Raw genomic sequence first — 15,848 nt, forward strand, 5'->3', positions numbered from 1 at the left:
ACCTTCCACCATCATGACTATCTGTTTGGGGTCACATGTGAATAGTACATCTGCAGAGCATTTCTTAACTGTTTCAAAGCAGTTGGTACCTGTGTTTTTATTTAATCTCTTTGATAATACTGAAAGCCAGTTTGGGCTTTAAGACATTTAAAGATGTTGCCATGAGGTTAATTAAAGGATTGGGTCCTGGGAGGGGGTGTACCATCTCTGTACTCAACCCTTGTGACTGCAAATGTGTTTTTGTCAGCTCACTGCTCTAGGGCACTGTATGAACACAGTTTATATCAATAGACAGGAGTCACTTTTGAGTACATTGTAGTTATTAGACCAATAGCCTATTCTCACTCATAATAGGAATTTGAATTTGATCTCATTTTTCATGATAGAGAGTATTAACATGTAACCAAGTCTCTTCAGTTACCAAAGATGGGTTGGAATTTGTACCTGAGCTGTACCTTAGATGTTTTTCTTAGTTCCAGAGGATGGTATTTGGCCAAAATGCTGAGATGTTCTTCATAAGGTGTAAAGAACATACCTTAGAATGGAAGGGGTTGTTGTTGTTTTAATGCAGTATTTATTGGCTTGGGTAAATGTCATTTGATTATCTCATAATTTTTTGCCAATATTTGTTACATTGTAAATATGTTGGGTACCCATGGTGGATCATTTTATTTTCTACCAGATGATGAATCTTATAAAATACTTTTTGATATTGAGTCTTTATGTCCAAGAACAAGTCATGCTTTTCTGATAAATGAGGGCTTTTTTTTTTAATGTCCTCTCAATACCTTAAAATATTTTTCTTTAGATCTTTAAATGATTTTGCCTCTTCCAGTTTTCATGCTGTTGCTTTTGCTACTTACATTGACTAATGAAGAATGTTAAATAAAAGTGATAATTGTGAACCTAACATTTTCATGTATATAAAGGAAATGTTACAGTGTTTCATCATTTAAGTATTAAGGTAGCTTTTGTGTTGAAAAATATTATCTATCACTATGATGAATTATATGAATGTATTTTCTAATCTTGGAATATCCTTTGCCCTAGGATAAATCCTACTTTTTGTTCTGTGAGATTTTCTTTGTTGGTATCTTAACAATATTTATTTAAAAGCATCTGTGCATATGATTGAACTTTTTAGTGTTAAATACATTAATACTTTTGTTATGATTTCTGCCTTTGTGTAGCTCTCTCAAAGTCATATGCTGTATGTGTCTTTTTCTTAGCTAAAGCTAGGAAATTTTAAGTTTTTATTTCTCTTCTGTTGGCTACCTTTAAGATTATATCTTTACTTAATCCCCTTATTCTTTCATTTTTCACCTGCATGTACTGACATCCTTTGAGCAATTACAAAATTGGTATGTTTCTACTTCTTCCCCATCCTGATTATCAGTTTATTAGTAGTCTATTATATCTTTAAATATACATATACATATATTTGGTTTTATTTGTTTATAATCTTTACATAATATCATTAGCTCTGGTTATGAAAGTGTATGCACACTGCCACCTCTCTTCCAGGTAATTAAAATAATCTTTTTATAGGTGGTATTTTGCGATGATTTCTGTGTCTGGAGTCTTCTCGGTCACATTCTCTGTGATATTTGCTTATGTAGCTGATGTCACTCAGGAACATGAGCGAAGTACTGCTTATGGATGGGTAAGATTATAGTTTATGTATTGTAACCAGAGAAGTATTTATAATTAAATTGTGTTAAAGTATTAAAGTGTTAAGTATTTTTTAAAAAATTGTAAATACTGACTTACATAAAATCTACAGCAATTAAAAAAGATTTATGAAGTTTAAAAATTTTTTTAATGTTTTTATTTATTTTTGAGACAGAGAGACAGATCATGAGTGGGGGAAGGGCAGAGAGGGAGGGAGACACAGAATCCAAAGCAGGCTCCAGGCTCTAAGCTGTCAGCACAGAGCCTGACGCGGGGCTCGAACTCATGGACTGTGAGATCATGACCTGAGCTGAAGTCAGATGCTTAACCGAATGAGCCACCCAGGCGCCCCTAGGAAATTGATGAAGTTTAAAGTAGCCAGATGGAAATTGTTAATAATGTATAATAATGTATAGGGTTGGAAGTTTGTCAGGAATGTGAGTTGTTGACTGCAAAATATTTTAAAAAGTTGATTTGTTTCCTGTTGGCTTATGTCTTGAGGAACCATAAACAGTGAACTGGTGCTGAGATAAGTCCCCATGCACCTAATTCACAGTTAGGGAGATGTTGTGCCTCAACCATGTTAATCCACTGTTACTATATTTATTGCTGCTTGCATGTCTCAGGCACTTACTTGGGATATGGTACTGTGTAATTGTGGAGTGCTTAATGAAAGTTACAGGAGATCTCTTCTTGGTAAGTGTTAGATAATTTCTGATTTTCCGAAATGTGATGATGGCATTGCAGTTTCGTAGGGAAGAAAGACTTGTAGAAGATGGAGGCTAAAGCCCTTTAGCTCAGTGTCTTGGCTACTCATGTGGCTCAGAGGAAAAGATGTCATGTGAGCATGTGTGGGCGTGTGTCCAATGTGTGAACTTGCTGAGGTATGTGTGTGTTGTTGCAGGGGGATAATTACCCCTTTTTCTAGGTTCTTTGGCCTAATGATTAAACTGACACAGATTAATAGGAGGGAAACACTTAATTTTGGACAGAGCTCCAAAGACACGAGAGACTTGGACGCAGTTGAGACTTATATGCCATCCTGAGCTAAGGAAAAGAGGGTAGGGGTCTTGGGCTCTGGAGGGGAGGAAGACAGTTCACAGGAAGATGGGAAGAACAAATGTTTGGTAAGTAAATGTGTGCCATGCCATGCAAATAAGTCTTTCTGATATAAAAAGTTATTTCTGGCATAGCTCTCTTCCTGATATAGGCCCCTGTCTGAATTCTTTCAGGCATTAAAAGAAAGGCAAAAAAGCTTTCCCTGAGCCTGCTGGGTCTTAATTGCCTACAGTTCAAAACAGTCCACATGCAAAGTGGTGTAGTTGGGGTGGTGCATTCTCCACTTGTTCTCTCAAGTTCCCTGTGTTTGAAATGTTTACATTGAGAAAAGGTGGATAAAAGAGGAGTGATCCAGCTGTTGAACACGTTGGAGGAGGACTGAATGCCGGAAACCCACATTATCTCTCCCCTTTCCCCAGTCTTGCTCTTCCTTTCAAATCTCACTTCCTGGAGGCGCCTGCATGGGTCAGTCAGTTGAGTGACCAACTTTGGCTCAGGTCATGATCTCTCAGTTTGTGAGTTTAAGCCCTAACAGCGCTGTGCCCACTTCAGATACTCTGTCCCCGCCCCCCTCCCCGCCCCTACCCTACTTGCACTCTCTTACGTTTTACTTTTTGCATATTTTAAGAAGCTAAACCTCACTAATACCTATTTCAGTGTACCATTTAGGGAGGAAAAATTATAGGTGGAGAACAGTAGAGGAATTGGTGGTGGGATAGAATCCTGGGCACTGAGGGCCCTAACTGAATTGGGCTGTGTTAGAAGGACAGGTGGACCTACCTCTCTGTGTCTGAGAGCATCCACCCTGTTTTGCCATCTGAGTCCACTGGGAGGCTTTCAGCTCTTCAGATACATAGACTCATAAGTCTTAAGCTTGTTTCCTAAACTCTGTTTTGAAAGCTTAAAGATTGTCATTAAAATTTCTGCCTTTGTTAGGGGTGCCTGGGTAGCTCAGCTGGTTGAATGTATGGCTCCTGATTTCATCTCAGGTCTTGATCTCACAGTTCATGGGATCAAGCCCCATGTTGGGCTCTGTGCTGAGAGTGTAGGCCTGCTTGGGATTCTCTCTTTCCCTCTCTCTCTGCTCCTCCTCTGCATTCTCTCTCTTTCTCTCCCCTCTCCCCGCCCCCCCCCCAAAATAAGTAAACAAAAAAAGATTTCTGCCTTTGCTAATTTCAGGTTTTCTCTATGGCAGTTTACAAATATTTAAATTGTAGAAATACCAGAAAATAGAGCACCTCTTTCTCAGAGCAGTGTAGGGGGCAGCACATGGATGAGAAAGATGAATTTAAAAGTTCAACATAGAGGCACGTGGGTGGCTCAGTGCCCTTGATTTCCAGGGCTTGATTTTGGCCTCCAGCTCTTGATTTTGGCTCAGGTCATGATCTGGGCTCAGGTCATGATCTCACAGTTGTGAGATTAAGCCCTGTGTTGGGCTCTGCACTGGGCCTGGAGACTCTCTCTCTCTGCCCCCTGCCTGCTCGTGAGTACTCTCTCTCTCTCCAAAAAAAAGTTTACCATGATTTAGAATGCACCATTTTATTAATGAGCATTAATTTCATTATATCCGAAGTAGCTACTGAGTCCTTTCCAAAGTATTTTGAGGGGAGCTTAGTAGAATGCCATCATTTAAATCGTTGTTCGAGAATAATAATAATTTAAGTCCATTGTTCGCAATGACCAAATCTTGAGTTATTGAACAATGCTTATTTTAGAAAATGTCCATTTGGGATGCCTGGGTGGCTCAGTTGATTTAAGCATCCAACTCTTGATTTTGGCTCAGGTCATGATCTATCTCATGGTTCATGAGTTCATGCCCCTTTTCGGGTGTGCACTGACAGCACAGGATTGCTTGGGATTCTGCCTCCCTCTCTCTCTGCCTCTACTCTGCTCACTCACTCTCTCTCTCTCAAAATAAACTTGAAAAGAAAATGTCCATATGGCTAGAAGACGGTTATGATGGTAGATAAATGTCATTTTGACAAATAAATAAATTCTTGTTTTCTTCTTTAAACTCAAGTTATCGTTAGATTCTTTAGACTTGGAATGCTATGGAATTATAAAAAGCAGTTTCAGCTGAAATTTAGCAGATGTAAATCTGACTCTCTATTTTAGTGGGAAAGATTAATTTTAGAGATTGGAAAATGACTTCTAGTTCTTGCTCATCATATGAACTTAAGACAGCTATTTAACCTTTCTATTGCTGTTTATTTATTTGTACATTGAGTAGAGTGTCTTCTTGGTTTAGGTACAAAAATGCGGTAGAGGATTAAGATAATGAAAAAGTTACGAATAAATGACTTTACTGACCCATTTTGTGCAGATAAGAGGTTGTTAGCCCCTGAGAACCCCACAGCAGTGCTGCCATAGCCATTTGCATGTCATTGTAGTTTATAATGTAGTTACGTGTTTGCCTTGATCTTCTCAAATAATATGGAAAAACCTGAAGGGCAGGAGCTCTGTCTTCTTAGTCACCTGGTACATAGCAGGTAATTAAATAAACACTGAACCAAGATTCCTGTTCCCCAAATTGGAATTCTGTGCACCTCCTTTTTTCCCCCAGAAAGTTTTTATTGGACTTACTTTTATAGTGTCTTTAGTGTAATATTAATTTCAGATATATTGTATTTTTACATTTATTTGGAAGGGTGTTGGGTGAAAGAAAAATGTCTTTGGCTAACCAGGAGTCATAATTTTAATAATAGATAATGATTTCAGTGGTTTCTATTGAAATCTAGTAGAAATTTAAATAACCAATTTATATTTTTGGCACTCAATCTGGTTATAATTTGGAGACTGCCCATTTAAGCTTCTGCACATGCAGATTACATTCCAAAGTAAAGGAAGCTGTGTGCAGAGATTCCACATGGATTCAGGTTGCAAGTGTGACAGTTGGCTTTGTGGTCTCTGGTATTGGATGCAGGTTGGGAGTAACCCAAATCAACAGCCCAGGGATCTCTAGTTAAAAAGCTTTGATGGAGGCGCCTGGGTGGTGCAGTCGGTTAAGCGTCCGACTTCAGCCAGGTCACGATCTTGCGGCCCATGAGTTCGAGCCCCGCGTCGGGCTCTGGGCTGATGGCTCAGAGCCTGGAGCCTGTTTCTGATTCTGTGTCTCCCTCTCTCTCTGCCCCTCCCCCGTTCATGCTCTCTCTCTCTCTCTGTCCCAAAAATAAATAAACGTTGAAAAAAAAATTTTTTTTAATAAAAAAAATAAATAAATAAAAAATAAATAAAAAGCTTTGATGTTCTTACAGCTTTTTCTCTAAGAATATCAGGGTTTTTTTCCTTCTCTGTGGTAATGAAATGGTCCCCAAATAATAAAATGGTCAGTGTTTTTATTTATTTTATTTTATTTTTTTAATGTTTATTTTTGAGAGAGAGAGATCAAGACAGAGAGACAGAACACGAGTGGGGGAGGAGCAGAGAGAGGGAGACACAGAATCCGAAACAGGCTCCGGGCTCCGAGCTGTCAGCACAGAGCCTGACGCGGGGCTTGAACTCACAAACCTTGAGATCATGACTTGAGCCGAAGCCAGACGGTCAACCGACTGAGCCATCCAGGCACTCCAAACAGTCAGTGTTTTTAGAATATGAAGTCAACACAGTCCCAGAGTAATTTGTAAGTTTTGTGATCAGCCCTGCAGAAATTTTTGTCATGCTTTTCTCCCCAAATCCCTATTGCCCAATTAAAGAAGACTAAAGTGTATGTTGGTGGGGTTTTTTAATTTTACTTTTTATTTACTTTGAGAAAGAGCAAGCGTGCGTGAGCAAGGAAGGGGCGGAGAGAGAGGGAGAGAATCCCAGGCAGGCTCTACACTGTCAGCATGGAGTCCAACCTCACAAGCAGTGAAATCATGACCTGAGCCAAAATCAAGAGTCTGAGCCACCCAGGCGCACCCTAAAGTGTGTGTGTTTTATTTATGGGGAAGGTTTTCTCAATTTTTGTTTCTAATACCATTAATCTTTATTCTTGTAGCTTTCTAGGATATCTTGTTAGTTCATAGTTTATGAACAAGTACTTAAAATGAAATGACTCTTCCATTGTCGAAATGTATGTACAACACATCCCTTTTGTTTTGTTTAAAGCCGGGGAAGGACAGTCATGGTCCGTCCCTTTGGGACTCCACATGAGAACCAGAATTAGGTGTGCACCTGCAGCAGATGGGACTAAGTGAGAGTGTGCCTTCTGTGTGTGTTTGTGGTAGTGGCCAGGACCGTGGATGAGAGTGTGCTTTTCCACAGGTGTCAGCCACCTTTGCAGCAAGTCTGGTGAGCAGCCCGGCCATTGGAGCATACCTTTCAGCCAGTTACGGAGACAGCCTTGTTGTGCTGGTGGCCACAGTGGTGGCTGTTCTGGACATCTGCTTCATCTTACTGGCTGTTCCAGAATCTTTGCCAGAGAAAATGAGGCCGCTTTCCTGGGGAGCTAAGATTTCTTGGAAACAAGCAGACCCTTTTGCGGTAATAAAAACATGAAAATATTGAATGTTTCTGCAGCTTCGTGCATCCCATCAGTTGTTGATCCCTTTCTTTCTCCAGGAAAAATAGAAAAAAAAAATTGCATATAAGGGACTGTAGTTGTCTACAGGATTATAGATTATAATCCTATAATATAATCAAGGATTATATAGAGTTTATGTTTAAGTCACGCATGTGGTATCATGAGGGAAGAGAGAAGAAAAAATGTTCAGTTAATGCCTGATGAGGGTTTGGGAAGGAAGTTTTTTTTTTTTTTTTTTTTTTATTGCATGGTTTTCACTTTTTTTTTTTTTTTTTTTTAAACAAAATGAAGGTGGCCATTTGAAGTGGTTGTGTCCATTCACTTAAATTCAGAAAAGGTGAATGGATTTGGCCTGACTGTAGTAGCTATTTTCTCAGTTGTTAATGTACAAGGCTCTGGACTTGTATTTTGTGGACTGAATGGGTTCTTTACTTTTAAAAAGCTTTTACCATTTTTAATTTTTTTGGAAGGATCCCATTAACAACTAGAAAAAGTACTGAGACGAAGAATCTTACCTCTCCCCTTCTCCCTCCCTTGTCTGACATAACATTGTTCTTGAAGAAAAATATATGTGGAAAAAAATAACCAGAGATTTGATTGCTGATTTTAATCACTCTGTACTTGTGAGGAAATAATGTGTATAAGAAAAATAACTCATGAGAAATTCTTTTCTAAAAAGCCCCCATGACCTAGAGCCCCCGGTCATTTTGTGTGCGCCCTAATGTCAGACATGGAGAAAGCAGTGCTTAGAGAAGGAAACCAGGTAGGGACCTGGGAGCCAGTCAGGCCTCCTACTTTCTTGTCATGTAGTGATCAGGTTACACACGGAAATTCATCTGTGAAGCACGACTACTACCGTGTATTCTTTCCAGGCTAGTGTGGGAGTTTTGGTGAGTGTATAAGTTAACTCATCTAGTGTCTGGTGTGCAGCAAGGTCTCCATAGACAGAAGCACTTTATCGTCCTCAGCTCACCTTTTGGTCTTCTCAACAATTCTGTGTAAAAAAGGAAGATTCAAAAAGTAAGAAGATTGAAAAAGCTGTTACTGGTCAGAGAATCTTGTCACTGACCCCATGACTAGAACATACTTATTTGGCTTCCAGTTTTACAGACCAATTGAATATTAACATTTTAAAGGATATAGTAAATTTACATATAATAAAAACCCTGAAGTATTTATAAAGGGGTTATATTATGAATGAAAGAGAGAGACGAGATTTTCTTAAAAGGTTCTGGAGCAGTATTTTTTCAGGATCTATTCACAGGGTGTGTGAACTGGTATGGTTAACAAAGATGAGCAAGTGTTTGTTTTTTGTTTTGTTTTTTAAGCTGTAAAACTGTAAACATAAAATTATGAAATTAGGACTTACAGCCATAGAGTTAATATTTACTTGTTTTTCTAATCTGTTCAACTTTTATAATTCACCCTAATAGATCAAAACAATGAAACCAGTATCCCAGAATATCAGTGATTCAGTCAGTGTCTCCTACTTTTTATGTGTTTCTCTTTCTGCTTATTCCTAGTCACTGAAGAAAGTTGGAAAAGATTCTACTGTCTTACTAATTTGCATCACCGTGTTTCTTTCATACCTTCCTGAAGCTGGACAGTATTCAAGTTTTTTTCTCTATCTCAGACAGGTGGGTAATGGGTGCCTAGTAGCTTTAGAACATGAAGAAATCAAAGATTAGGATTTGTCTAAAGGTATTTTGAGGAAAACCGTATAGCGGAAAAAATGTGTGGACCTGCTTCTAGCTATAGTTTAAGTGTAGGTGCTGACGTATAATTAGCAATCAGGGGAACCTTTAATACAATGATATTTTCAAATACTATAAAATGTTGACTGTGAGAAAAATTTCCTTGAGAGTTAGCATAAACAGAATGTATCATTTAAATTTCACAGAGAGAGGTCAAGTTGATTTGATGTGAACCGACCTGGGACATCTTCAGAAGGCCATAGCTCAACACTGCTGTGGACTTGAAGGGGCTTGCAAACAGTCATCTAAATAATCTCTCCCTTAACCTTTTTTGTCTTTAAAAATGTATACTTTACCTTGTTCCCCCCAAAAAGGCGGTTAGCTTAAGGCAATTTAAAACCAAGTTCCCTTTCCAACTGTTGTTGTTTCTCTGGGATTGCGGAGACGCATGTTGCCTTCCATTGCAATCCTGCCCCAGTCTTTTACTGATTTCACTGGAAGTCCTTCTATGGCTTATTCCATATGGCAGAGCCGGTCTCCTCCTATGATAAATTCCTCTCTGTCGAGAGATATTTTTAACTGAAACTTGTTAAACTTGCCATTCTTTTAGTTTTCCTGAGAGTATGAGACTAATATTTTATATGGTGGTATATAAGTAAAACTGTTTCTGTAAACAGTTCTATTTCAGTTTTATTCATTTTTTGTGAGCAGATGCTGGAGATTTAGAGGGAAGACCAATGAGGTAACATATTTAATGTAGAAAATCGTATGTGCTTTTGTAATTAAATTAAAGGTACATTCAGTGTAGGAAAAATGGGAAAACTTAAGGAAGTGAAAAATCATCATCCTTCAGAATAAGGAACTGTGGATATTTTCTTTTCTACCCTTTTTCCCACACATATGCTTATGTCACTACCACCAACACTTAACGGTAAATCAGAATCATTTTACGTTATTTTGTATTTGTGCTCACTTTTAAGAGCAGTTCACACACACACACACACACACACACACGTTCAAACTGCATTTGGTGTTTGTACATCTGATAAGGAATTTATATCCAGTATAAGTTTTTAACTCAAAAATGAAAAGACCACCCAACTGAAAAAAATTCAAAAAAGACTGAATTGATACTTGCCCAAGGAAGATACACAAATGACCAATAAGCACATGAGAAGATACTGAACATTAGCCATCAAGGAAATGCAAATCAAAATGAGATACCACTTCATACCTGCTAAGATGGCTGTAACCAAAAGACAAGGGTGTGAAGAAATGGAAACTGACATGACTGGTGGGAATGTGAAATGGGATAGGCAGTTTCTCAAGGTGTTCAGCATAGGGTTCCCAGCAAATCTATTCCTATAACACACATCTACATAGAAACTTTTACAGAAATTTTTGATAATAGCCAAAAAGTAGAAACAACCCAGATGTTCATCAGCTCATGAAATGAATCAACAAATGTGGCAAATCCGTACAACGGGATGTTAACATTTGGCAAGAAAAAGCAGTGAAGCGCTAAGTCTTCAGTGGGGATGAACTGTGGAACATCATGCCAAGTGAAAGAAACTGCAACCATAGATTGTTTGATTGCATTTATGTGAGGTGCTCAGAATAAATAGACCGAGAGACAGAAGTATTATCACTAGCTGGATGGAGGGATGGGCCAGGGCAGTGGGACTCCTAATGTGGTACCATGTTTCTTTGAGGAGTGAGGACATCATCTGCGGTTGTGTTGGTGGTTGCCCAACTCTGTGAATGTGCTAAACTCATTACATATCTAATGGGTGAATTATAGGATATTTCAACTTTATCTCAATAAAGCTGTTTTAAGTATAGATATGTTTATGTTTACAAATATAGGCTGAGAAATAGTCCGTAAATCTATTTTCAGGTTCCAATTTTTTTTTAATTGCATTTGATTGGCAAGTGATAGGCTGTTGTTTGTCAGCAGCCCTGATTTGGGAACCTGAGATTCTAGCTCTTTTATCAGCTAGTTGTGTGACTGGAAGCAAGACAATCATTTATTAAATGAATGGAATGTATAATAGTTTTTAAGTCCTTTTCCCGATTTTTATAGGGTTTCAATAGAGGGCAAAAATATTTAACTTTTTTAAAACTTGATATTTAAAACTTAAAGTGGCCTTTCAGAGCTTCAGTTGAGGTTAAGAGGCTTAGAAATCCTTGCCAGCTCACTTTGGCTGCTCCTGGAATCACCATGGAAGCTTTTTAAACATGCCTGTGGCTGGGCCCAGAGAGTCTGATTTAATTGGTCTCCAGTGGGTTACAGCATTTCATTGCTCCCCCCTTCGCTGTTGCCCTGATGATTTCAGTGTACAGCCAAAGTTGAGAGCCGCCAACTTTGGTAATGAGCAAATTCTCTGCTGGCAGCACCAAAGTCAAACCATTTTCCTCATATTCTCTCTAGTGTTTGGTGATATTATGTTTGTCTCTTAGTGGGTTGGAGATGGGGATTATTTTTATAGTATCTCTCTATTACAAAAGTGTTTTCTTTCATTTCCACAGGTCATAGGTTTTGGATCTGTTAAGATTGCGGCATTCATAGCTATGGTAGGAATTCTGTCTATCGTGGCTCAGGTAAGTGACATTTTACCCGTTTTTGTTTTGTTTTGTTTTGTTTTTTTACATTTTAATTCTGAAATAACTAGATTCACAGGAAACTGCAAAGAAATGTTCGTTGAGATCCCCTGCACAATAAGTCTGTACCCCCTCCTCCCCATCCATGGTAACATCTTGTATATCTATGGTACAGTATCAGACCCAGTAAACAGACATGGATAGTCTACAGAACCATTCTACTTTTAATAGAATGTTGAGGTTGTGATTTAGGAAGTTAAGACAACTTTTCAGTACTTGTTAGGATACTTGTTACTCTACTGGGTCAATTCAGCAGATAAAAATTTGCTTTATAACCACTAACAACAGTCTAACTCCAGATACTGCAAAATAATCAGGAGAATGTTTCAGTATTTTAATGTTGAAAATTTAGCGGAAGTGGAAAACAGAAATGAAAATCAGTAACTGTTGCAAACCCTGCTATAATCCCCAGGACTGAAGAGATGTGGTAAATCAGTGCATTAGAATATATATAATGAGTAAAGAGCATTAAACATTCCCTATGTATTATAAATGTAGGACCACAAAAGGCAAGTCATGTGACCTTTAACTCACTGACATGCCTGGGTGAATTCAGATACCACATGGAACTGCCTAGAAGCCAATTCCTTAAGATGGCTTCATGCTGCTTTATATAGTAGAGTGCCAAGCAGAGCCCTCTTCTGGGAGAAGTCTCTCAGGGGGAAACCAGAAGACTATGGAACTGTTTTGCCTGCACATTAGAATTGACAGGGCTCAAAGGAAGGCATCAAGGCAAAAGCCTTTTATTTCTCCTTACTGAACTGTATCAGTGAATGTAAATTATGTTGAGCTTTCAAGTTGCTTGTGGTTTTGGTTTGTTTTTATAGTAACTGGTTAGCTGATTACCCAGACTCCTCTTTTATTCTCTTTACAGACTATCTGAGCTACTTTTGTGGGGTTTTGTTTTGTTTTGTTTTGTTTTTTAGCAGCAGAGTATAGATTTGTTAAAATCCAATTTATATCAATCCAACTTTGTGACACTGTTAACCTCCAGCAAAATCCCACATATTCTGTAAATGTTCAGCAGGGGGTTGCTGTTCACTGGTGGTTAAGAGTCTGAGCCATGTCCTTCTCAATCATGATAATTAAACAGCTTTGATTACCTTTTGGGTAATGCTAGCAAAGCATTAGATGAACAGGCTTTGTGGGAGGGGGCTGAAGGCCCTGAGCCACAGGTCTCAGACCAGGCTATGTGCCAGTAGAGGTCCCTGGCCATCATTAATGGGCTTCCCTCACAGAGCCTGCATCAAATCTATGTGGCCACATGGTTTCTCAAGATTATCTCCTTTGTTTATAGACAGTCTTTCTTACCATCTTGATGAGATCATTGGGGAATAAGAATACCGTCCTCCTTGGCTTGGGCTTCCAGATGTTCCAGTTAGCCTGGTATGGTTTTGGATCTCAGGCCTGGTAAGCCTCTCCTTTGGAATCTCATAAACTAACAGACAAAAGCACCCTTGACAGGAACTTGAGTTGGTGAGTGTGAGGTGAAGGAAGCAAGGGTTACTTGGGAGTTTGGTATATTCAACATTTCAAAATCTGTCTTTAGATCTAATTTAGGGAATGATGGATCTGGATAATCTAAGATTGTTTGTTCAGATTACCTTTACCTCAGCGGTGAAGTTTTTATTTAATCCAATGTGTGTGTCTCCTCTTCCAACCCGTCCAATTAGGTCTACTTTTTATACACACTTGTCAATTTTTAGTGATATCACACAGTCCAGAGCAACACAAGAAGACAAGAAAAAATGGTTGTGACAGGGTTCACTGCCGTAATTACCTGAATGACTTTGGGTAGTGATGTAACCTTTGTAAGAAAGTATCTGAATTAGATGAACACTAGGATCCCCTCCAAAATCATGTGTGCCCTAAGGCAGTTATTACTGCTAGCATATTAGAATCCCACAAACAGGAAGGTCAAAATAAGCCCTGAAGAACAAAAAGAAATATGTGCCTGGTCACCAAATACCCAAGTTTCTAGCTCCATTTTATTTATTTATTTATTTTTTAAATTTTTTTTTCAATGTTTATTTATTTTTGGGACAGAGAGAGACAGAGCATGAACGGGGGAGGGGCAGAGAGAGAGGGAGACACAGAATCGGAAACAGGCTCCAGGCTCTGAGCCATCAGCCCAGAGCCCGACGCGGGGCTCGAACTCCCGGACCGCGAGATCGTGACCTGGCTGAAGTCGGACGCTTAACCGACTGCGCCACCCAGGCGCCCCCTAGCTCCATTTTAAATACTAGAATTGATCCTCATTTTTCGCATGTAAATGGATGACATAACTTAGAGGAACTAGAAATGTGGTCATTGGTTCAGTGGTTGATTCTTCTTCTTCTTTAAGATTTCAGTCTTGTGAACTTTGGTTCAGTAGCTGATTCAGTCCGACTCGTGCTATGTTTAAAGGATTTTGTTGAACTGCAGGGTTTTTTTTTCCTTTCAATAAGGATGTGCAAGTTCAGCCCCAAGGAAGTCTGGCCAGGCAGATTTTCGGCCATTAGGGCTGCGTGTTGCTCACACTCCTACTAAATACTGACATGCACTTACGTTCCTTTCATGGTGATCCTGAACATCAGGTCTCTGTTGTTTCCACTGGTGGCACATGACACTTCCTTGTGGGGTGGCAAACTGAGCAATTTAAGGGCAGTGTAAAGGTGAGAAGTACAGAGAGAAAAGTGGAAAATCAGTGAAGAAGATGTGTTTATAGAAACAAGGAATCCTTGAAACTTCACTAAGCTTATTACATCTAAAGTTGGTACTGGGAAAACAAGCAGGAAGTACAGATTTCCAAAGAGGTAAAATAAAATAAACATTTTTGAAGAGGGAAAAATAAATACAACAGGAGAAAACAGAAAGCACTTTGTGATCTTGCCAGATTGTACTCTGAACAGCAAGCTGCTTGGGGCTGGCCTGCCGCCTGACTGCAGCCTGTCTTGTCATTGCAGGATGATGTGGGCAGCAGGGACCGTGGCTGCCATGTCCAGCATCACATTTCCTGCAGTCAGTGCCCTTGTCTCTCGGAACGCAGAGTCAGATCAGCAAGGTGAGGTCACTGTCCCCTCGCTGTTTTCCTCTTTCAGCTAAGATAAACCTGGAGTAGGGGAGGCTCATGGAGCACATGACAGCCATGTGGTCCTTTCTCAGCAACCATGCCTGTCTGTTTTACTTCCTGCGTTGATCTTACAGTCTTTAAATCTGGACTAAGCAGTTAGAAATAGAACTGTTCATTTTCTCTTTTCAGTTTTGACTCCTTTTTTGTGTTACTGTAAGAATTACCTAGACTATATAATCCTTTTAACAGATGTATGTCAAATAATGAATGATGAACTGGTTAGCAAAGCAGTGAGCTCTTTATTTAATCACTGTAATCACTTAAATTTCTTTAGTTTGGAATCAAAGGCCATTAGCTTAATTTAGGAAGTGATTCTTTGAGAGGATAAAAGATAAATATGTGTAGTTAAATGCACAGTGAGAAACAAAATGAAGACAACCATGTGGAGAATAGCACTCTGCATCTAGACTCTTTTTTATTTATTGAGAGAGAGTGCACACAAGTGTGAGCAGGGGAGGGGCAGAGAGAGAATCCCAAGCAGACTCCACACTGTCAGCACAGAGCCCAACGCAAGGCTCAAACCCACAAACCATGAGATTATGACCTGAGCTGAAGTCAAGAGTTGGATGCTTAACCGACTGAGCCATCTAGGCACCCCTGCATCTAGACTCTTACTTCATCCTTCTTGTGCTTCTGGCTTCTCTCTCAGGCAGTTCCTTTTCTTCTCTCTTAATGGCTTACTATATAGTCAGAAAATAGTGAATTTTAGAAAGAAAAATTTTTTAATGTGTTAGAGCCTTTTAAAAAGTTTTAATAAAAAACTAGGCTGGAAAATATTGTTTATTCATTGCACCTAGTTTTCCACATCAGAAATTAACCATCTTATTCACCAGTTTTAAGGTGTCACTTGAGGGGCACCTGGGTGGCTCAGTTGGTTAAGCGTCTGACTTTGGCTCAGGTCATAATCTCACAGTTTGCAAGTTTGAACCCTGTGTCAGGCTCTGTGCTAACAGCTCGGAGCCTGGAGCCCACTTCGGATTCCGTGTGTCTCTCTCTGCCCCTTCCTCGCTCACACTCTGTGTCTTGTTTCTTTCTCAAAAATTAAACATTAAAAACAAAAATTTAAAGTGTCACTTGAACACCACAAATGCTGTGTGTCACAGTGACTATGGGAGTTCACTGGTCCATGTGTCCTTGGGAGGAATTGTTT

At 39.3% G+C, this 15,848-nt stretch overlaps 1 protein-coding gene across 3 annotated transcripts in view; it reads left to right on the forward strand.

Annotated features, from left to right (window-relative positions):
• Window positions 1-15,848, forward strand: part of MFSD14B (major facilitator superfamily domain containing 14B) — a 73,268-nt gene that overhangs the window by 54,074 nt on the left and 3,346 nt on the right. For all 3 annotated transcript variants that reach the window (XM_043566229.1, XM_043566230.1, XM_043566231.1), the window contains 6 exons: window positions 1,549-1,663; window positions 6,973-7,191; window positions 8,755-8,868; window positions 11,455-11,526; window positions 12,884-12,996; window positions 14,532-14,629. In XM_043566229.1, the coding sequence (XP_043422164.1) occupies window positions 1,549-1,663; window positions 6,973-7,191; window positions 8,755-8,868; window positions 11,455-11,526; window positions 12,884-12,996; window positions 14,532-14,629 (731 nt within the window). The remainder of the gene's footprint in view (window positions 1-1,548; window positions 1,664-6,972; window positions 7,192-8,754; window positions 8,869-11,454; window positions 11,527-12,883; window positions 12,997-14,531; window positions 14,630-15,848) is intronic.

This window comes from Prionailurus bengalensis, chromosome D4 (genome assembly GCF_016509475.1).
Source record: "Prionailurus bengalensis isolate Pbe53 chromosome D4, Fcat_Pben_1.1_paternal_pri, whole genome shotgun sequence".
Taxonomy (NCBI): domain Eukaryota; kingdom Metazoa; phylum Chordata; class Mammalia; order Carnivora; family Felidae; genus Prionailurus; species Prionailurus bengalensis.